Source organism: Urocitellus parryii, chromosome 16 (assembly GCF_045843805.1).
Source record: "Urocitellus parryii isolate mUroPar1 chromosome 16, mUroPar1.hap1, whole genome shotgun sequence".
In the NCBI taxonomy this organism is placed as follows: Eukaryota; Metazoa; Chordata; class Mammalia; order Rodentia; family Sciuridae; genus Urocitellus; species Urocitellus parryii.
This window is the reverse complement of record NC_135546.1, coordinates 8,952,731-8,976,298: the sequence shown is the minus strand read 5'-3', so window position 1 is coordinate 8,976,298 and position 23,568 is coordinate 8,952,731. Positions and strand designations below refer to the sequence as shown.

At 40.6% G+C, this 23,568-nt stretch overlaps 1 protein-coding gene across 1 annotated transcript in view; it reads right to left on the bottom strand.

Moving 5' to 3' along the window:
* Positions 1-4,986: 4,986 nt before the first annotated feature.
* The window catches only part of Lrrn1 (leucine rich repeat neuronal 1), a 37,488-nt gene continuing 18,906 nt past the window's right edge, over positions 4,987-23,568 (bottom strand). Inside the window, exon 2 of the mRNA XM_026383130.2 lies at positions 4,987-8,336. Within this exon, the coding sequence (XP_026238915.1) occupies positions 5,920-8,070 (2,151 nt within the window). The 5' untranslated portion in view covers positions 8,071-8,336 and the 3' untranslated portion in view covers positions 4,987-5,919. The remainder of the gene's footprint in view (positions 8,337-23,568) is intronic.

The following is a 23,568-nucleotide window of genomic DNA, read 5'->3' as shown; positions in this document are numbered from 1 at the left end:
TTTGCATTGACTCAAACATGAACTTTTGGGGTGAGGCGACACCTAATATCTAAGCCATAACAGTACAGAAACATTAAAAAAATAAAGGTTGATCTTCCCTAATCTAAAAATCTGACCAAAACTGTTTGAGCACTGTATCAGTGCTGAAAAGTGTCATGAGCACTAACATAATGCTCAACAATTTTTGGATTTGGGTACATTTTGAATTCCAGATCAGGGATGTTTAACCAGTAAACAAATTTTCCCAAAATCTAAAAAACAAACAAACAAACAAAAACCTTGCAACCTGCAACCTTTCTAAGTATTTCCCATTATCGAGACTGAACCTGTATTTTCAATCCACGGATGGTTCAATCCACAAATACAGAATGAGTGGATGCCGAGGACTCACTGTATTGATCTCAGGTCTGAGTCTTAAATGAGACCCTAGGCTCAGTGCTGGGAAGTGCCCTTCCCCCACTCTCCCTGTCTCAAGTGTTCGACACTCCTGATCTAGCTGTGGCTCATGGATCATTCTGTGGTTAAAAATCTGCAAGTCGCAGTCACATGATCCGAGTGTCTGTCCCACTTCTGTTTCTCACCAGCTGTAGGCATATCACTGTGCCCCGGGAGGCAGATTACCCACTATTCACTGATGTCGGGACAATACAGGTACCATCTCCTGGAGGAAGTGATGGATCTCCTGGAGGAGTCAGTGTCAGCGACCCAGGAGAAGCTCCTGGCACAGGACTAAATACACAGTACATGTTTCTCTTTTTCTTTCGTAAGTCCTTGCTTAAAAACAACAAAAACCCCCAAACCACACAGTCCTGGCAGCAGTGACATGGTTGTCCTTTTCCTCATGCCACAAGGTCTTCTGTGGACATTGGAGAGACATGCTAATATGCAGGCGGATACATTGAAATGCCACCTTATTAATTCAGGACACCCCCCTTATTAGGGATTCTTGATCACTCTGTCCAGGCTGAAATTCATTTTGTCAGTCTAACCTTATGAGAGAAAGTGAAAGGCCAAGGTGGATGGGGCATAGCTTCAAAAAGCAGATCAGAGAAATGATTAAAATGAGACTAACCTTAATGGTTTAAGAAGAAAAAACCCAATTTATGTCCAGAGATACTTTCATGAGGTACATGACGCGGGCTTTGCTTCCTATTACGCAGCATATAACTGACAAGATGGGGTACATTGCAAGGGCAATTACATTTCCCTTTTAAAATAATCTCCGTCATTTTAATGTCTTTTGACAGCTCTGAGACTTCTTTTTGATGTGTGTTGGGGGGCATAGGATTGGCTAAACAGAAATCTACCCGCAAACTCCACCAATCCATGATGAGGCAGGAGCCGTTTGGTTGATCTGGGTGTTTCCAGGATGTCAGATACCACCCTTGGAACTGCTCAATTACGTGGGTTTCATCTTCTCCTGTTTAAGTTTTGGAGTTCGTCATTAGTTTTATGTAAGTTGTCCCTTTCTCCTAAGGGACAAATGAGTTTTGAATTTCCTCCAATTAAAAAAAAAGCTTTAAACATTTTAATTTTACAAGTGTGTAACAGGGATGGGCATGGGGCAGTTGAAGAGTAGAATTAAAATGTATCCTGGTAGAAACATAGTTTTGAAGCACAAAACTATTACAGATCCCAACATGGAGTGTTTCCTAAGAGACAGAAAAAATTCAAGACAAGAAGGAAGCCTTCAGTGTCTCTCCCTGCAACTGTGCATTTGCTCTTTTCCCAGGTGCCTAGTGACCTTCAGAATTTGCCCTTCAATAGAAGCTCCTCCTTCCACCTGGGGGGAGGGAGAGAAAACTGAGAGCTTGGGGATCCCATGATGGACACCTTCTTACAGAGCTGCCTGGTATCAGCAAATACTTCTATGGGTCTTAGTTTTCCTATATGTAAGTTGGAAAGGAATAATATACAACTTACCAAACTTTTTCAGGATTAAGTTAAGCCCCCATTTTCCTCTGAGATATCAGCGGCCCAATGCTATGCACTTTCTATTAGTACTATCAAGTCTCTGAGGTGTTCTACAATGTAAGAATCCCTTTAGTTCCGTTAACCAGCACAGATAAAAATCATTAGTTCCCTCACCAGCTCCTTATTTTCACCATGTACCTTAAATTCCCAGTTTAACTGATTGAGAGGAGCTGATTATTGGTGGGGGAGAGGCAACGGAGAAATCATTTCCACCCCAGATTATTAGATCAAGGCCTGAGGAGTTTCATTTGAGAGTAACAAATGGTGATTCTAAATCTGAGCTTGAAAGAAACATTTTTCTCCCAGATAATTCCTTTTGAATTAAAAGAAGAATTTTTTTAAAAAGAAAAGAAAAAAAAATCTATTTGCAATTGGGGTAAGAGTGAAAGAAGTAAGGTGAAGAAAGTAAGGTGAATTTTCAATTGTACTTAGAATTCATCAGAAGGGGTTAAATTCTCCTTTCCAGTGAACAGAGAGGCAGAAAGTGGTTTTGCCCAGAAAAGTGTTAGAAGTACAAAATGCTTCCCCCCACCCCATGGTGAAAACAGGAATGAAGAAAAGAAAATGCTTTGAAAAATGAATAGAGATAGAAAGCAAACACCAAGCAAAGGGGGTAACTGTGGTGTTATTAGCAAATAAATGAATGAATGAATAAATACACAAAATGACAGAAAATATGGATTTTGGTATTGCTTGCAAAAGAATTGAAGACAATTCCTTTTTGCCAGTCACAGAGCCCTAAGTAGAAACACTGATAATCATGCATTTTTAAAATTCATGGCATTAATTTGATTTGTCATTAATTAGATGAGCAAATTAGGGAATGCCTGTTTTAGGGAAATGTTCCGAAAATAACCTTGTAAAATCAGGTTAAAGACACACTGTATGCCCTCAGAGCAACGGGGAGTAAGAGGGAAAATGTGAAATTAGAATGTGATCTGTAATAGCCACTTCACTGGTAAAGGTGATGGCACCTCCATTATCAATCAGGACCTGGTCTGATGTCTAATTTCACTGCCTGTCTAACTGATCAAATTAAATTAAATACAAATGAGGAAATACTTGGCTGGGGGAAAAAGAGCTATGCCATCTTGCTTTCTACTGAGTGAAAACTGACCCATTATCAAGGGCAGGGGGGAAAAAAAGCTTCAATACTTTTTCAAAGTAAAAAACAGCAAAACACACAAACCAAAAAAAAAAAAAAAAAAAAAAAAAAAAAAAAAAAACTTTGCCCAACTGACCTGGCAAAGAACATTGTTGGCAAAAACATTTGGAATTCCTTGTGCTTGCTATGTACTCAGAATGAAGCATTGGTTGATTTGTTTTACTTCAGTTATTTCACCAAAGTTCCCATGCCCATTCTGTGCCAGGTTCCAATCATTGCTTTGTGGGTAAATGGTGCCTCCTCCCGACAGCTGCAAGCCGATGTGGGTCTCATTTTCAGTGCTGCTTGCTTTCACCGCTTTCGGGTGTAGCAGAGCTGTTGATAGATGGTTTACTACTCTGCAGATGTTTGAAAACAAGACTCACCCAACAGGAAATGCTTCCTGGTTGCATCCAGAGCATCTCCACTTTTGTTTTCCATATGTACTTGGCAGTACCAGCAAGGCAGACAGTTCTCTGGTCCTCTGCACTACCCTTTGTGCTGAAAGTCATCCTGAGTCAACAGGAATTGAGAGTATGCTGCATTTTTAAAGCAGGGGCAGCACAGGTTGTTCAGAGCTGAGGAGTCCTGCACGGGAGTCTACCAGGCTGCTGGGCCTGAAGCAATCAGTGGAGAACAGAGTTCTCAAAGGGCAGGAGGACGTGACCTGGATCAGTGGCAAACCCTCCTTGGGCCTCAGTTTTTCTTATCAACAGACAAAGGCTGTGGGAAAGGATGCTTCTAGCTCAGGTACTCACTGTTTTCCTATTGCAGCTTGCTTGTTTCAGCATCTGAAGTTCCCTCCCCACTTCCTTTAGAAATGTAAAGAAATGACTCCCCCCTACTCCCCACCCCTAGGATTGAACCCAGGGCCTGGTGCATGCTAGGTAAATGCACGACCACTGAGCTACACCCCCAGCTCCCGCCTCATCTGGACTTTCTTTCTGCCCCCTTGTCCTTTCTCTGGCCCCTCTGGCACCTGCTTCATCTTGGTCCCTTTTGACAGTCTCCTCACTCCTGATGTGACAGTGTGTCCGTGTCAGAGCTGCCATCTGGGATAGCCTTTCTTTATGTCTCTGCCGTGTCCATTTCAATTTTCAAATGGCACTTTTGTCCTCTACTTATGCTTTCAAATTCCCTCCCCGTCTCCTCCCTTCCTGGCCTGCCTCCTAAACCTAGCTCCTGTTCTCAGCTTCACGCTGGCGTTTCCTGGGTGATCTGGACACACTCAACTCAGCCCAACTATATATGTGTGTATTATGATTTGGATGAAAAATGTCCACCGTACAGAAGTTGTTCTGTTTTCTCTCCATCATTTACTTGTCTCAGCAGATATCGCCACACTGATTCACAGATTCGTGTGAGTCTAAGCATATAGATGGCTGTTAAGACGGACTCAGAAATACACTAGAAAGAGTCCATGGCTCCATGCTTCACACTTGGATGGAGAATGTGGAGACTGTAAAAAATAAATCAGGTCTTAACCCTTACAGAAAAGGAATGACAAACCCAAACTACCCGTGTGTGTGTGTGTGCGTGTGTGTGTGTGTGTGTGTGTGTGTGTGTGAGAGAGAGAGAGAGAGAGAGAGAGAGAGAGAGGGAGAGAGAGAGAGAGAGAGGGAGAGAGGGAGATTGAGATTGAGATTGTTTAGCTATGCATGGGATATAGTAATACAGCTTCTTTCTTTAATATGAATACCCTCCCATTTGATTCTGGTCAGTAATATTTAAAATATAGAAACACTTCTCCTTAGAATATCTGAATTAAAATAGTTATTTCTTCCTGTACAAAAAGAATTCAAAACATTTTAGGGCCTAGCTTTTTAAGAGACATCATGTGACAGCTGATTTATTTCATTTGTTGTTTCATGGATGTGAAAAATATATCATTACCACTGTGGCTGGTAAGAACTATAAACGATACGTTATTGCAAGTGTTCTAAAAAATCAGAACAAAACTAATTTATTATAGTTCTGTCTTCATTTGTACACCACAGTTTGGTGAGTTCAACACAACAAAATTATCTCTTCTTTTAAAAGTGTCTACTAAAGATAAAAAGAATAAGGTAACAATTAACATGGAGTTTGTTACATTAAAAAATCTGATATACATATTTCTATTGCCTGTTAGCTTTTTCTAAGCCTCTTTAACTATTACAAAAAAAAAAAGAGGAAAAATGAAAGAGAAGTGGTCGTTGAAAGGCAAACATTCAATTCAGTTGATACAACATTACAGTACAGTTAACTAAAGTCATTCAAGGAAGGTAGCGAGTCTAGTCAGCTTCTTGGGTTAAAGTCTATAAACCAGATTGCTACAAAAGGTTCGATGCTGCTTCAAAACTGTATATTAATTACCTTTTTTTTTTTTTTTTGGAGGATGCAGAACTTCCTACTGATGGCTTCAGAAGAAGGGGTCATGCTATTGGTCAAAGCACAGGGGAACCCCGACCTGTCATTAATCATTTTATTGAGCACTGTAGTTAGGATAGCATTATTGAGTTTAGCACAACAACTAAAATAAAATAATAATAATAATAATAATAATAATATAATAATAATAATAATCATAATAATGATAAGAATAAAAACCAAACACAAACTGGAAGCCGAGAGTTGCTGCCAGCCGTGTGGAACCCTTGCGATACGCTATACTAAAAAAATTTGAAATATCCACCTGTCCTCTCCACTCTGCCACAAACTAGCAAAGTCAAAAATACAAAAGTCTTCAACTGGTTACTTTTGCAGAATAAAGCAAAAACGTCTTTGTGCTCCTTACTACCAGAAGCAAAATATCCGCTGAGTTACCACATGTAGTAGCTTCTGGATGTGTCCACCTGGGTTGGCTTGGCCTCTGCCGAACCGTCCTTGTCTTTCTCGCTGTCACCGTCCCAGAGGTTAATGAGTGGTGGGTACAGCTCGTTCAGGGGGATGGAAGAGGTTTTTTGCATATACTTTTTTAGGGAATGGTGGTAGTTTTTCCTCTTAAATCTCTTGGCGATGTACACAGCCATGGATGCAAGGCTAATGACGGCGAACATGGACCCCATGACCGCGGCGAGGGCTGTGCTGGTTTCTTGGTCAGAGATGTCCAGGGCAAAGGCCGCAGTTTTGGTTGTGACGTTGACGCATGACTTTTGAGTCTGCTGGTGAATGTTGGACACAGTGAGGCATACTTCGTAATCGGTAGAAGGCTGCAGATGGGTCAGGTTGTATTCATGAACGTCGACCGGGACCCTAGCCGTGTAGGTGATGTGGGGGTTGTCGATCTTCATGGTGGCCGACGACCATTTTAAATTTGATGTCATGACATTGGAGTTGACCTTCCAAGACACTAAGATGGAATGAGATTCCGTCTGCTTGACATAGATTTTCAGCACCTGGGTACCATCCAGAAGGGTTCCGTTGACCTTGATGGCGGCCACCCGTGTGTCTGCCCCTTGGACATTCTGGGCAACACACGTGTATCTTCCTGAGTCTTCGATCTGTATATTAGCTATTTCTAAGGTACCTTCACTGCTTAGCTTGTATTTTTCTGAAAGGGTATCCACTGTTATTTTATTTCCAATGGGAGTGACCCAGTAAATTTCAGGTTCGGGCTCAGCCATGGCCCGACAGTCTAGAAAAACTGTAGTGCCAATCTCCATGTTTAAATGATTTGGGAATGTGTCGTGAGAGATCATTGGCAGGCACTGTTCACTTGAATCCTGGATTAAAACTTCCTTCACCTGCTGCCCTCTGTATTCGGGGGGCATGGCGCAGAACATGGATAGGGGCTCCATGAAGCGGATGTTGGTTTTGTTGGAGTTAATCCAGTGGATGACACAGTCACACCTCAAGGGATTGCTGTGGATACTGATCTCCCGCAGATTGGGAAGGGACTCTACCGTCTTTTGGTAAACGGCATTCAAAGCATTGTTGTTCAGCATCAAGCTCTCCAGGGCGGGAACGCTCCGGAAAGCCAAGCGGTGGATGTAAGACAATTTGGGGTTATTGGTGGCTTCTAGCTTTGTGAGTTCTGGTAGGTTATCCAGGGCATAGCGGTCCACGGAAACAAGTTCCCCCATATTGTTTATCCCTAGTTCTTTTAACCGGAGCATGTTTTTGAAGTCCCCTTCTTGGATTTTGTGGATGGGATTTTTGTTGAGGTCTAAGAATTTCAAATTGGGGACTTTTTGCAGGGCGAGTTGAGGGACTTTGACCAGTTTGTTATCATAAAAAGACAGGCTCTCGAGGCTATCCAGGCCCACCAAGGCGTTTCCGGGGATATCCGTGAGATACATTCCTGCCAAAACTAAGCTTCTCAAGTTTGAGAGGGGTTTAAAGTTCATATCCAAAATTCCAATCACAGGGTTTTCCCCAATCATCAGAATTTCCAGGTTAGGTGTCGAATCAAACCAGCGACTATCAATGACCTTCAACTTGTTGGAATTCAGGTGGAGCCTTAGAAGATTTTTTAAGCCTGCAAAGGCGTTAGCAGAGATAGTGCTGATCTGGTTGTGGTTGATGTAGAGTTCCTGGAGGTTGCTGAGGTCTTGCAGACAGTAATCAGTCATCTCTGTGATCTGATTTTCCTCCAAATGCAGAGTAGTGAGCTGAGTCAAGTTCGCCAGCCCTACCTCCTTAATATTGGTAAAGTTGTTTTGGGAGAAATCTAGCTCAGTCAAGTTGAACAGCTGTTGAAGCTCATCTACCGTCTTGGCGATGTTATTGCTCTGTAAGAGAAGCACTTGCGTGTCACTAGAAAGGTTGCTAGGAATCCTCGTGAGGCGGAGATCATTACAGTCGACGGTGGTGGCTTCTCTGTAGGTGGACTGCGGGGTAAACCAGGGACGAATTTCACAGACGCAGAGTTGTGGACACTCACTATTCTGTATGGAAGACTCCGTGAAGGAGGTCACTAGCAAGCCCAGCACCAGTTGGCAAGCGGCTGCTACCAGGCTCACCCCAGCCATGCTGGCTTGCCGAACAAGCTCAAGTCTCAGCCCTGGGGAGTGAGTTTTAACAAAATGGGAACTCTATCTGTTGACACGGAGCAGAAAATGTAAACATTCGAGCAGTCTCAGTTGAGATGTACAGAATGCCGGAGTCCAAAGGGATGATGTTCTGGACTTTTCAAAAGGCAGGAAGCAATTTGGAGTCTTTCAGCTGTGTCTCTCAATTCCAGGCATGCGCACAGCTTCTCATCCGAGTGACTTCAGCCAAGAGTCTGGAACTGTGTCTGAAAAGTAGATTAGGAAAGGTGTTATGCTTGTTCCACTTCTTTCTGCATTAGAGCCTTCCTTTTATTTACTAAAAAGGCATAGTCACTTACAATTCTAATAAGAAGAAATGTTTAAATGCATACAAATAGGCAAATAAGCTTTAAAACATCAGGATAGTCACTATATCCCTCTTACTATACTAAAAGCAGTTAATGTTCCTTCACTTTTACTATTGGGAGTGCATGTACTACTGGACCAAATTGTTAAACACACACACACACACACACACACACACTGATTCAGAATACCTAGAAAAGCTTGTAGATGTCATTTCTTTTAAAATAAAAGATGACTTTAGAAATTGCATATATTTATGGCTCTAAAAAGCAAAAATTATCATCCCTACTAAAAGCAAAATACAAATAGCAGTTTATTAGAGACTCGGTGCATTTTTAATTATTTACATTTTAATTAATACCTCATTTGTTTCCAGAAATTTTCGCTTTTAAGTGGTACATTCTGTGGAAAGGCACCAGCCAAAGCTTTTCTAGATCTATTTATTTATTTATTTATTTTTAAAGAGAGACAGAGAGAGAATTTTTTAATATTTATTTTTTAGTTTTCGGCAGACACAACATCTTTGTTTATATGTGGTGCTGAGGATCGAACCCGGGCCGCATGCATGCCAGGCGAGCGGCTACCGCTTGAGCCACATCCCCAGCCCAGATATCAATTTATTTTTATGCAAAAAGTTAACTTAACACAACTATGGAAGGAAGATATTAGTTTTTTTTTTTTTAACATTCTAATAGTCACATCTGATCGTGACTGAGTAAATAAAAAGAAAATCTACGGTCCCATACTACTAGTCTTCATTAAAAACACAAATATTGAGCCAAGGGTGGTGGTGCATGCTTGAAATCCCAGTGGCTCAGAAAGCTGAGGCAGGAGGACTTCAAGTTTGAGACCAGCTTCTTCGATTTAGCAAGATCCTATCTCAAAAATCAGAATATAATAAAAAAAGGGGGGGCTGGAGATATAGTTCAGTGGTAGAACAGACGTGGGTTCAATCCCCAGACCACCCTATGCAAAACCAAACAAAAAACAAAAAATCTTCCATAAATATTCCATTTATACATAAAAATATTATCTCAGGTGCACAGTTTCATTAATCTCATGGAAATGTCACTGGCCATATGATATCTGTGGACCATTACTCAACATTTTGAAGTTTTAGTTTCTTCAATTTATACAATAGGGTTGATCATAAAAGTACCTCTCTCATAGGATTACTGAGAGAATTAAAGAATCTATGTCAAGCTTTTAGCAAGGTGACTGGCACATAGTAAATGCTCACTGAAGTTAACTACATTCATTATTTATTACCGTATTATTGTATCTTATCCATTTTGGTTTTAGGTAAGGTAAGTAGTAATTGTCAGAGGACAAGTAAGAGTAGAAAAGCCAAGGACACATGATCTATTGACCATCATCTATAGGTTTAATAAGATCTTCTGAGATCAGATATATATGCTGACTGGCTTATAAAGATGATATTACTGGTTGATGGTTCCAGTTTTCTGGATTCTATTCAGATATAAAAAGCTATTATGGATTTCATGTTAGTTTTGTTTTCCTAAGATTCGGCCCATTACTTGCTAATTATTAAAAGTAGGGTTATATATGTTTCCTTATACTTCTCTTCTCATAATCAACCTCAGCTTTGAGTACTGAGGGAACTTCAGTGACTAGAGGTTTCTAGAAGTTCAATAAGACAGTGCATATAATGTGCTTCAAGCCTGGTGTTCAACACATAGTGGACTCTCACTTCACGTTAGCATTTCATGTTATATTGGTTTACTTTTAAAATCATAGTTATCCTTGTGATTGTCCAAAAAGTGTAATAATACAAAGAGTGAGTACTGAAAGATATATCCTACAAACTTTTTGTTGCTTTACGGAATATAGAAACCATGTTCCTGGTCTCACAAGATAAAATCACTCAATCCGGGTTCTGGCAAGTGTGAGGTAAGATGAATGGTTAGCAGGATGTTGGAAGCCTGCTGATCTCTGGGAAAGAAATGCACTTGGCATTCCTGTCCCTCCATCTCACCCCAAATACTTTGCCATTTATTGTGCATTTGCAAAACTTCTCAATATACAATTACCCAATTCTGACTTGTATGGGGAAATGCTACAAAATGAAGACATACCTCAGAGAATAACATTTTCCAAATATCATTAACTCCACAAATTTATTCCACTCTTGTTTCTATTTAGACTAACCCCCAAACAAGTACAAGGGCCAAGGTAAACATGAAGAAAATTTCTGCCACAGGTTATTCTTCAATCTTCATTTGAAATAGAAAGCCAAAAGAAAAAAAATCTATCTTTCATAACTCTAAGATGGAATTTCAACTAATTTTTATGTTTCAATTGAATTTAAGGAAATGTATCAGGAATTAAGATATGTATTAAAGTTGTTGTATGAGAGACTCCCCCAAAGAGTTTATTGCTATTGAAAAATAGCCTTTGTGGTGCGGTAGCTTGAATACCATGGGCATTGCTCCATTATAGTTTAAATGCTATGATTTGAGATGATTACATTGAAATATTCAAATTCGTCTTTCATACATACACACACCTCAACAAACCAACCAAAGAACTACAGAAGCCCAGAATGTCAGCTCTCCCTTCCAATACAGAAGAAAGGCATTTTGTTCTCCTAAACCTGAATTTGATTCCTTTGGAAACAGAGAATGACCATCCATAATACAAAAGGAGGTGCTGAAGACACACAGACCAGTGAGTCTTTTCTGTTCAGAAAACCCAGAAATAAACCCTTTCCTATATTGACCTTTGTTAAGATTCTGTTTTTTGTTTTTTTTTTAAATAGAGAGTGAGAGAGGAGAGAGAGAGAGAGAGAATTTTTAATATTTATTTTTTAGTTCTCGGCGGACACAACATCTTTGTTGGTATGTGGTGCTGAGGATCGAACCCGGGCCGCATGCATGCCAGGCGAGCGCGCTACCGCTTGAGCCACATCCCCAGCCCTGTTAAGATTCTGTTTGACGAGGCTGCCAAGACGACAGAATGGGGGAAAGGACAGTCTTTTCAATCAACTCTGTTGGGAAAACTGTAGATGCACATGCAGAAGGATGAAAGGGACCTGTAACTTACATATAAAAACTAATTCAAGATGCATTAAAGACCTAAAAATCCTAAAAAAGGAAACGTCAGGGAAGAACATCACGACATAGGATTTGGCAAAGATATTTTGGACATGATATCAAAAACATGAACAACAAAAAGCCAACAAATGGGCTAATTTCAAACTTAGGACTATGTCTGCACAACAAAGTGAGACGGTGAGCTCCAGAGAAAGATGTTTTCAAATCCTATATCTGGTAAGGGGATGATGGCCAGGATGTATTAGGATGTCAACAGCAATAAAGTAACGTAAATAAAAATGGGTGAAGGACTTTAAAATACACAATTCCCAAAGAAGATACACAAATGTCCAATAAGCATATAAAAAAAAATGTTCAACGTTGCCAATTATAAGAGAAATGCATGGCCTAGGATGGTCGCACATGCCTATAATCCCAGCACATGCCTATAATCCTTGCAGGAGGATTGCAGGTTGAAGGTCAGCCTGGGCAATTTAGCAAGACCCAGAGAAGCTTAGTGAGACCCTGTCTCAAAATTTATTAAAAAAAAATTTAAATGGTTGAGTTTATATCTCAGAGGTAAGGTTCCCCTGGGTTCAATCCCATATCAAAGGAGAGAGAGAAATGCACATTAAAAAAAAACCTCAGTGAGTTATCATCGTATATCAGAATGGCTACCATCATAAGAATAAATTTTTTTATTGGTTGTTCAAAACATTACAAAGCTCTTGACATATCATATTTCATACATTAGATTCAAGTGGGTTATGAACTCCCATTTTTACCCCAAATACAGATTGCAGAATCACATCGGTTACACATCCACATTCTTACATAATGCCATATTAGTAACTGTTGTATAAATTTAATAAATGTTGGCAAGGATAGAGAAATTGGAACCCTTGTGCAGTGTTCTGCATGTGAAATGGTGAAACTATTCTGGAAAACAATATGGAGGTTTCTCAAAAAAATCACCATATGATCCAGCAATCCCACTTTTGGTTATATATCCAAAGTAATTCAAGGCAAGACTCCAAAGTGAGATTCACCACCTGCCATGTTCGTTATTCACAATAACCATGAAGGGTAAAGCCACCCAGATTTCCATCCCTAGATGAATGGATAAAGAAAATGTGGTATATAGAGTTGGCCCTTGGTATCCATGGGGATACCCAAATCTGCAGATCCCACTAACTGTGTGTGAAGACACTCAGGCAAAAAAAAAAAAAAAAATCATGTCTATAGGACACATGTATAGATGTTGTTTTCTTGTAATTAACATTACAGTATAACAACTATTTACAGAAAATTTATATTGCATTAGGAAGTATAAGTAATCTAGAGATGACTTTCAAGTATACAGGAAGATGTGCATAGATTATATGCAAACATTGCACCAATATATATTTGTGGATTTTTGGTATCTGAGAGGATGTCCCTAGGAAACAATTTCATCAAGATACTGAGGGACAAATACATATATTATGTATACATAGTATATATTATATTTATTATATTATGCACACACACATTTTTAAGAAAGAAGGAAATCCTGTTGTGTGCTAGCTATGATATGGATGAATCTTGAGGACATTATGAAATAAGCTGGTCACAGCAGGACATAGACTGTACGATTCCATTCTCACAAAGGATCTAGTTGTCAAAATCATAGAAAGTAAATAAAAATTGAGGTTGCCAAGAGTTGAAGGGAGAGGGAATTACTGTCTAATGGGGGTAGAGTTTTCAGTTTTGAAAGGTGAAAAAGTTCTAGACATCTCCTGCACAGAATACACTTAACATAATTGAATTACAAACTTAAAAATCAGACATGGTGAAATTAATATCATGCATTTTTTTTAACTGCAGTAAAAAGGTAAATCCATTATGATTCAGGCCAACATTTATCACCCATACAAATTAATTATCCTAAATACTGCAACAAATAAAAAATGGTTGGCATTGATTTTTTTTTTTTAAAGTAAAATGGCTTTTTTCGAGGGCTGACTGGCTAAATCTGTCCAATGTGAAAATAAAATGTCCTGCTAATTAGCAGAATGATGTTCCACAAACAAGTCTGGCAGTTTAAAGAAACAATCCCTTCAATAACAAACCATGGTTTTAAAGGCCCAGAATTGGCAAGGGACACATTTCAAAAGAAGCCCACAATTATACAATTACATTAGATGCTTCTCTTTTTTTTCCAGCCAGATATGTTTGGGACACTCTGCTCTGAATATAAAATTTCCAAAGGAGAGGGAATGCGTGCTCACCACCATCAATGAACTTGGCTCTCACTCTGGCTTTCCCCACAGACTTGTTTCAGATGGGGTGTTAGTTTAACAAAATCAGGACACTTGATAGGACTTCAGGCTGGGGTCTGTGTGCATGAAATTCTTATGGAGTTGGGAAAAAAGAAATATGCATTTATAATGACATGATGGTTTTGTGAATTCTTGTTACCATTAAAAAAAAAAAAAAAATCAGGCAGCTCTGGGATTGCAGAATAAACTCTCCCAGAGGAAACAGTTTGGTGATCTGAATCCAAACTCTGATTTATTGGATGGGTTATCTTGTGCAAACTACTTAAATTCTTTGCATCTCATTTTCCATAGCTAAAAATAAGGCCAATCATACCTTCTTAATCCATGAAAATTATGATAATAAAAGCAACCTATGTGAAAGTAATCAGCCTAGGGCCTGGGAAAGAGACTGGCCCATAGTGGACCCTCAAATGTTTTTTAAATCTCTGGAAGTTCATCAGGGTTGTGGTTACATGGCATTCTCACCCTGCTGTCGGAAGGTAATGAATGAACAAATCTCCTTAAGGCTCTTGGGCACAGCAGGTGTTTGGGAGAGTCATTATTATTACTTATCTTTTCCATTATGTTTTCAACTAGTATTATTAGAATTAATAGGGTTAGAAATCCAGAGACCAAATACTGCATCAGAGTCCAACTAAGAACCTAAGTGAGCAAGCAAATTATATGGGCACAGATCTTGGGCTGAGGGTGTAGCACATTGCCTGCCTTGTATGTGTGAGGCCCTGGGTTCAATCCCCAGTACTGGGGAGGGAAAATAAAACAGAACTGTAAAACAGAACAAAACTCCACAAAGCTCCAACCTCATAGACAGTGTAGTCACAACAATGAAGAACCTGATTTTTTATCTAATGAAGAAAAATGCCTTCTTAAGTCATTTACTTTTATACACATGCACCAATTTATAGTAGGTAGAAAATGTTCTGAAAAATCATTCTTTGAGCTCTCTCAGTCTCCAAATAGACCCAGGACTAATGCAGCATTCAAATTGGATTGTTTTCTTTTTTTTTGGGGGGGGGAATGATTTCAATGATGTCGAAGTGGGATTTTGTTCAACCCAGTTTTACTCCTGGCCTTATAAGGATTTAAAAAAAAAAATGCATAAGCTCAGCCCAAGCTCTCCCTGTAGCCAGTCCCCTCAAGGGCGACACAGAACCAGACAGGACTCTGTGGGCTGACCTTGTGTTTGAGGGCCACCCTGACTTCTGCGGGTACAAGTGCTAATTGTTAGTGCTTGCAGGGACCTTAAGCCTTTTGAAGCAGGAGGACAGCTTAGTGTTAAGAGTAGTTTCTGGAGAGACAGAACTGGTTTCAAATTCTGCTCTGTGACCTTGGGCAAGTAATTGAAACTTTCTGAGTCTCAATTTCCTTTTTTTTTTTTTTTTTGGATAATGGAGATCATAAAACCTACTTTGCAAGAGTGGTGAGAGAATTAGAATGAGATATTAAATGTGAAGCTTTTGGCAGAGGGCCTGGCACACAGCAAGTGCCCAAAAGATGTTAGCTGTTATTATTTACAGGTTTGATATCTCATATTGAATCTGGGTCTCTTTAATGGGTATTGAGAATAAAAGGAAGTACTGGGTAGTTGAAATCGGTGGAGATTGCCTTTTGTGGCACAATCAGCTACAAGCTCTGAACCTAAATGTCGGTGGCTGCTGCAGGTGGAGCCAGAGATTGTTTACGGAGGGCAGGTTTTATTTCCCGTGGGAGGTCAAGAAGGCCTTGAGAATGCATCCCAAGCACTGAATCTGCACAGGCTATTCTTTAAGGCATTAGTTTCTCTGACTTTCGTCTGGCCTTTGACCCTGACTCTTGATTTCTTTGTCTAACCATTTTCCAAAATTATATTCCTGACTCACAAATCATCCAAAGCAAACATACCTGTTGGGTGTGTTCGTGATGCCAGATGGAAGTTCGTATGGGAAAACAGTCTCCATAATGCATTAAGGAAACAATCAAGTGCATCCCTTTGCAAGGACACACAAGCGCTGTTCCTGACAGGCCACCCAGTTCATCAGTAAGCTTCAAACCCGTGCACCTGAGGCCACCCAGCAGCCAGGATGTCCACCCGGGGAAGGGAGTCTTAATTTTGGCTTCACCACAAACTTTCTGGGTGACCTTGGACAAGTCCTGCAACTTGGTGTCCTCTTTTACTTATTTCAAAGTAAATGGGTTGAGAGGGAAAGGAGTCCTGGCTTCCCAGGCCAAAAGGAAGCTCAAGAAGTCATCTTCTCTACACATTGCCCAGGTGTCATGGCCAACTACACTTTCAGCCATTTTCAGAGAAGGAGTTCTTCCTTCCTACCCCCTCCTGCTCTCCTTCTTCCATCTTGGTGATTAGGGTTATCATGGAGGGATGGAAGGATCTCACACTCAGTGCCTTCAAGCCAGGTAAGTCAAGGTAGTTGAGGCTAACACAGCAGGAGGCAGAGGTTAGGGTAAAAGCTGGAGACCGCAGGTGCCCCAGAAGGCAGCCAGGAATGTTGAGCTGTGCAGGGCATATAAAACCCCAGCTGCTTTCTGAAGTCTTTAGAGCCCGTGGCCACAGTTTGCAACCTCTGAATTATATAATTATACCTCTGGATTATATAACGCGATCGCCTATAATGCTGAGCTAAAGGGAAAATTTGATAGCTAGGTGCTTAGATGTGAATTTTAAATATCATTGGCAAATACTCCATAGGTGTAAACCTATAATTACGAACTCAGTTCATTAAGGTGTGGATCTTTGCTCTGAAGAAAAGTTCATTAGTGCTTTTCTTTAAAAAAAAAAAAAAAAGCATCACATTTACAAAATTCATTTTACTCTCCTTGCTTTCGGAAGACCTATTTTTAAAAGCAGATAGAACCTTAGAGGATCCCTAGGTGATCCAAACTGACCCAGTTAACTGACAGAGAAACAAAATAAATCCCAAGTGCTTTCATCCCCAAAGTTCATCATTTCCTAATCCCACTTTCAATTTTTGTAGTGGCTTTTTTTTTTTCTGGGTCCCAAAGAAAAATTGGATTGTCTTTTCCCTTGTTTCACTATCTACAAGCTGTATTGGTTATTATCATTATTATTTAATAGAGACTCCCCAATTCTCTGCTGTGCCGGGGTAGGATAAATGTTCCAGTGTGCGAAGAGGGTGGACAACAAGTGATCTTTTGATTCCTGCTCCCTTGCTTTCCTTCCTCTTTCAGGCCAGGGCAAATCCATCACGCCGCAGGTGCAGTCTCGGCCAACATCTCCGGGAAAAGCCCAAAGGCGCAGCTGGTCTCCAAGCTGAGCATAAAAAATGGGGGTCACCATTCATTTAGCTCCCAAGAGGAACTGGGCATGGCCAGCACATTAGCCCTTTCAGAGGGGTTTGGCCAGGCATGGTAAACAGGGCAGGGCTGGACTGCGTAGACTGAGGAATTACCAAAGAAAATTAAAAAAATAAAAATAAAAAAGAAAGAAAAAGAAAAATGAAAAGCCAAAAGCCCAGCACCCCAGCTGGCATGAATCCTAATCCAAGTAGTTGGCTTGGTGTGGTTGGGGAGAGTGCCTGTGGAAGAACCCCCCGGGGAATAGGGCCAACCTCAGACTCTGATGGGGCTTCTACTGATCCCAGGCAAGCAGGCTAGCCTTCCTGTGAAATGTACAGAAGCCCACAGGTGGAGAAGATGGAGAGACGACCAGACACATGGAAAACAACCTCTCATTTAACAGAGGACACCTCGGAGAGCTGAGGTCAGACATTTGGAGGCCCACCTTGACTCCATTCCCAGTCTCGACCAGGTTTTGTTCCTTACAGAACCCCATGCTGCTTCACTTACCCCAGGGTTACCTTAAATCTGTATTCTTTATCATTTAGGTAGAGTTGCAAACTCTGAAGGACTATTGGATTCCCTTAATCAACCATTTATTATGGCCTAGGAAAACATTCAGGATAGGGATAGGACAGTAGCTTGCTTTCTGTAATAACCTCCATCCTGACCTTTGTTTAGACAAATCAGGGGTAGGGTAGGGAGCTCAATCAATCCTGCTAGTGGCCAAATTATTCCAAAAAATTAGTAACTCAGCTAAATAATGTTCATTGATTTTTTTTTTTTTTAACATGGCAGTGAATTGATCATAAGGGTTGATCTGTTCTACATAAGCCCGGCCAAACTGCGAGTTTAATTTGCAAAATGCATAAATTAACTTTTTTTTAAATTTGGTGATAGATCATGTGTTGCAAACTGTATAAGGATATAGAAACTCAAGTGAAAGAAGTGTAAAGAGGATTTGAAAAATGAGTAGGCGTTGGAAGCTGGCACTCAAGATAGGAGAGGCCTCGTGAATCATCATAATAACAATAACAACATGAACAGAGCACACTTCAATAGCTGACTTAAATAGAAGACTTTCTACGCATTAATCACGAGACGGCAGGCCTTACATGCAAGAAGTTTCAAGTATTTGCTACAGTTTGGATGAGGTTTGTCCCACCAAAGGGTTGTGTGTTACTAGCTTAATCCAGGGGTGCTGACGTTGGAAGGTGATGTAGAACATTTAGGAGATGAGGCCAAGTGAGAGGTTCTTAGGTCACTGGGGACACTGACCTCAGATGGGAGCACTGGCCTCCTGGACTTGTCATTAAAGCCCGAGTTTGACCCCTCGTCCTGCTTCCCACCTTGCTGTGTGGTCTCTTACTCCTGCATGCTCTGCCACTATTGTGATCCACCGTGTAGAGGCTGAGCCAAGGAGGCTACCTAGTGTTGGACTCTCAGCCTCCAAAATTGGGAACTAAATCAATCTCTTTTCTTTATAAAGAGGTTTCTGTGAGAGCAACAACAACAACAAAATGGATTGACCTAGTATAATCGTCCCTATTTTCCAGAGTGTTCAAGTCACTAAGTGAACTAGTAAATCCTAGAATATAGGACCTATGCCCTACTTCTGAATCCTGTTTGGTTCTCAGGTTGTTTGAGAAACATTTTGTGGCAGAGACTGGAATACTGGACCAAGAGTTAGGGGACCCAAGTCCTTACTTCTAGTGATGCCTCTGTCAGGGCACACAAACCTAAGATGATGATGTGGAAGAGTCTAGAAACTGAATGCTTCTTTCTCAGATTTCTATTCTTAAAGACACCCATGTACGCAGGACTCCTTGTGACTGGGAGCAAAACTCCTGTTCCTGGCTTCTTAAGAGGAATCATGATCGTGTTTGTGTGTGTTTTCTAAAGCACAAGTCTCAAGAAGCAGGCAGAGCAGGGTCTATATCCTGGAAGCAGGATTCAAACTGAGTAATCCTAACCCTGAGACCCAATATCTAAACTTCACCTCCTACAGGTCACACGATTCTCCAAAGAACCCCTGGGTTTGAGTCAGATGAATGGAACTATCATCTTAAAGCATCAGAAATGGGGACAGGCTGCCTAGGATCATCTGTAGCTCCTGAAGGCAATACATATTCTTAACAAATCACAGTCAAAGCCTAGGGATGATTCATCTGTTTACAAAATAGTTTGGTTACCTCAGAGACACCCTCTATCCCTAGAGTAGATTTCTAGAGTACTAGAAAGATTTTTTTTTTTTTTAAAGCAAAGACAGTTTAGTTGTCATGGAACCTTATAGGAGGGTATAGCACCAAGACAGACTGATGCGAAAAGCACTTCCTCATGCATGATTTTCTTGCAAGGAGTAGTGTTCCAAGTTAAATCCTTCACCAAACGGAACCAAACAAAGAGGAATGAAAAAGAAAAAAACAAATTAAAAAAAGAAGAAGAAATTAAAAAAACTACCCAAACATTTATTTATATATCCATCTCGGCTATTCTGGATGCCAAGATATGAACAGTATACTAAGGGAATTAAGCAGGTAGACCAAGAAAAGCAGGAAGAAATTGTTTTGAAAAAATGGAGAATTTTTTCCAATTTTTTGTTGGTGCATGATAATTACACCTAATGGTGGGATTCATCGTTATACATTCATATGTGCACATGGTATAACAATATAATTTTGGCCAATATCATTCCCCTTTCCCTCTCCTCCTGTTTCCTGTACTCTAATGATCTCCCTACAGTTTTCATGAGATCCGCCCCCACCACCTTTCTTTCCTTTCTCCTCTCTAGCTTCCCCATATGAGAGAAAACATATGGCCTTTGCCTTTCTGAGTTTGGCTGACTTTGCCGAACATAATGCTCTCAAGTAATAAGAGAGTATTTTCTAACCTTGTAGACACCTCCCATTTTCTACATCATAACATTCACTGCAGAGTAGTTCTGGCTGAGCAGTAGTTGCAAAAATAATAGGAATTAATATTCATTAAGCTCTATTATGCAGCATGCACTACACCGAGATTTACATGATTTTTTTTTTCTTAATGGTACCAGTATGTTTCTTATCTTTATGGAGATTTAGAAAATTGAAATAATGGCTGAAGTCTAGAACCAGTACAGTGATGGAAAGTTCTATGTGAATTCAGACATCGGAGGCCAGAGCCCAAATTGTACTCCTGTTCTTTCCCAACTTGCCCATGCAGGTAAGAGTCCTTGCCAACATTTCAAGCTGTCCACATGAGCTTGAGTCTCATGAAATAAGCACTGTGCTTCTGTCTTGTTCACAATGAGTCACCCCAGGGCCAGTGCCGGGCCTGACATCTACTAGTGGGCACTCAAAAAGGAAGCAAATAATGGAACCATTAGAATGTGCTTTCCAGGTCTCTAAAATAAACAAATGTTTCAGCTTGCAAATATTCACAGTCTTGCCGTGTCTCTTCTGCATTTGCAGTGATATAAACCTGAGCTCTTAAAAGCCTTACTCTTAAAAAAAAAAAAAATCCTTGCAATTTAGCATTAGTCTGCTCCGCATCCATACTAATAATATCTGATATTGAGTCAAACCTCCTCTCGGATCCATCCTTTTCTCTAGGATGCTGAAAATCTCTGCTGAAATCTGCAGTTAGTCTACATTGCAAGAGATCCAATAAGATGGCGCTGAATGAATCAGATGAGTTTAAAAGATCCCCATTAACTGTTCCCTGTCACGGGGCCAGGAAGGCCAGACCCTGCCCTTAAAGAGGTTATCTCCTTATGGGGTGACAATGAGACAAGTACCCAAGTGACTGTAAAAGAAGACACGTGACCGAAGGGAGGACAGGAAGGAGACATGAGAGCTGCCCACCTGTGCTGCTCTCCAGTAGGACAGGAAGGTTCTGTCCCCACGCTCTCAGTGCACTAGATCTTCAGTGGCCACTTCATACTTGAAATGTGGCTGGTGGGAGCAGAAACGGAATCTTCACAGTTTATTTTTATTTCAATTAAATCCAAAGAGCCAGATGTGACCAGGAGCTACCGCGTCAGGCCGCACAGCCAGAGATCTCCACATACCACACTGTTCTTCATTAACACAGGGATCTTTAGAGGAATGCAGATTCTTGTGCCTCATGGAGATTTTGATGATTTAGGTCTGAGATGGGTCTGGGAGAATATGTATATTTTTAGAAGTTCCACAGAGGGCTGCATTGCAGACCAAGTTGAAAAACTCCAGACTTCATCCATCCTGGTGGGGCCATACCTGCCGCCACTCCCAAGCTCTGAGGGCCTTAGCAGGCAGGTCGGCTGGGGCCTGGTGACTGCAAAGACATAGCTGCACTTGGCTTTGTCCTAAGCCACTGTGTTTCCAGATCCACTCAGAGGTGCCCTAACCTCTGTGCTCATGTACAATAACCGAGGCCTACGGTTCAGCTTTATTTATGTTAGTAGGCGCTGCAGTGAGCACAGTGACTACTCTGCAAGGGCTCAGGGGACAGTCGCTGAAACAAACAAAGCATAAGATAAGAGAGACTCAGTCTCATTTACTGGGCTTCTCTCTGCTACCCCAGAGAGGACAAAGACTGCTGGAAACTGGTGTGTGGACGTTGGGAGCACAAAACAGCAGATCAGGAAAACCAATGTACTCTTGGAAATGAACCAACTGAATTAGAAGAAAACCCATGAAGAATTCTTTTGCCCAGATTCTCAGGATAAGGCCAACAAAAATTGTCATCAGAATAGAGCTCTTATGTTCAAGTCAAGGATCATAGCATTCCTTGCTATGGTATTTCAAAGTAATCATTGGCCAAGAGCACTCAGCATAGAAAATAACCTAAACAAAAAAATGTGTAACCCTCTGCCAAATGCCATGGTTTCTGTTTCCTAAAGGAAAGGCTGATGTTCAGAAATTAAGAGTTTTGGAGGCCGGGTGCTGTAGTGTATGCCTGTAATCCCAGGGGCTTGGGAGGCTGAGACAAGAGGATCCCGAGTTCAAAGCCAGCCTCAGCAAAAGTGAGGCACTAAGCAACTCAGTGAGACCCTGTCTCTAAATAAAATACAAAATAGGGCTGGGGATGTGACTCAGTGGTGGAGTGCCCCTGAGTTTAATCCCTGGTACCCTGCCCCCTGCAAAAAAAAAAAAAAAAAAAAGAATTTTGGATGGAAAGTTTAGTGAGGGGGCCTAGCAAAATGCTGTGCATAGATTGGGCACCCAAAAATGGCAGCTTAGCCTTCTTAGGTGATGGTGCACCTATTTGTTGTTTGTGTTAGGCTTAAGAACATTTATCATTTCTGTATAATATCCTTGGACTGGATAATTGCAGAAGACACGAGATAAAAGTAATTCTAAAAACTAGCAGGGCACAGTATGTGTAAAATGCCTAGGATATTTAACTGAGAGTCCCATCATCTAGAACAAAGGGCTTATTTTCAATTGAATTGTGTCTTCCCCAAACTAGATATGTTCAAGTCCCAATCTCAAGGTCCTCAGCGGTGACCTTTGTTGGAAATCGCGTTGTTGCGGATGTAATTGAGTTAAGAGGAAGTCAGACTGGAGGAGGCTGGGCCCCTACTCAGTTAGGACTGGTGCTCTTAAAAGAATGGGGAAAAGGATTTGAAGACAGGTACACACACACTAGGAGGCAGCCATGTGACAATGTAGGCAGAGACGGGAGTCAGGTGTCTCTGTAAGCCAGACCACACCTGAGTTTGCTAGGAAATCCCCAGAAGTTAAGGAAGAGGCAAAGGATACCATCATCTAGAACTTCAAACCTCCACAACTGAATGTTGCTTTAAGACACCCAGTTTGTGGTACTTTGTTACAGTATATTAAAACCAATAGTATATGGTTTTAATATACATATTAACTACTTTAAAATAATGTGAATGATTTTCCTGTGCATGCTTACTTTATTAAATACTTACAGCACTGACTATCCTTACCCTTCTCCACACTGCACCCCTAACACTCCTAAGTGATTATGAAAGCAATTTTTCTGCTCCCACTACCTACAAATCTTATGTGTAGAGATAGAGCTGTTTCTTAAATTCAAAAGCTGTGATAAATTCGATGATCTTTGCAGCTTCTTCTTTGAGGACCTAGCAAGCCACACTAATAATTATTCATGAACTATCTCAGCTCTATGCCAAAATCATTTTTCCTCCAATGTTTTGAAACTCACACACCAGATATAGTTTGAAAAATTCTTGAACCTTTGGTTTTTTCAAATCCCTTTTAAACCTGAGATTCTATGATAGGCAAAGGAAGGAGGACAAGGGGGGGGGAAGACTTTTTTCTCTTGTTTAATTCACTGGTAAGATCAAGAAAGATTTTTTTTTCTTTAAAAGAAATGAGCTTTCTGCATAGCTGGAATCATAAAGTAGCAATTTAACATTATTGAATTGAGAAACTGACAGGAAGCTAAACAGAATAAAATATCAACCAACAACTAGGCTATTTTTATTGCCTCTTTTTAACACCAGCAAGTGCAATGAT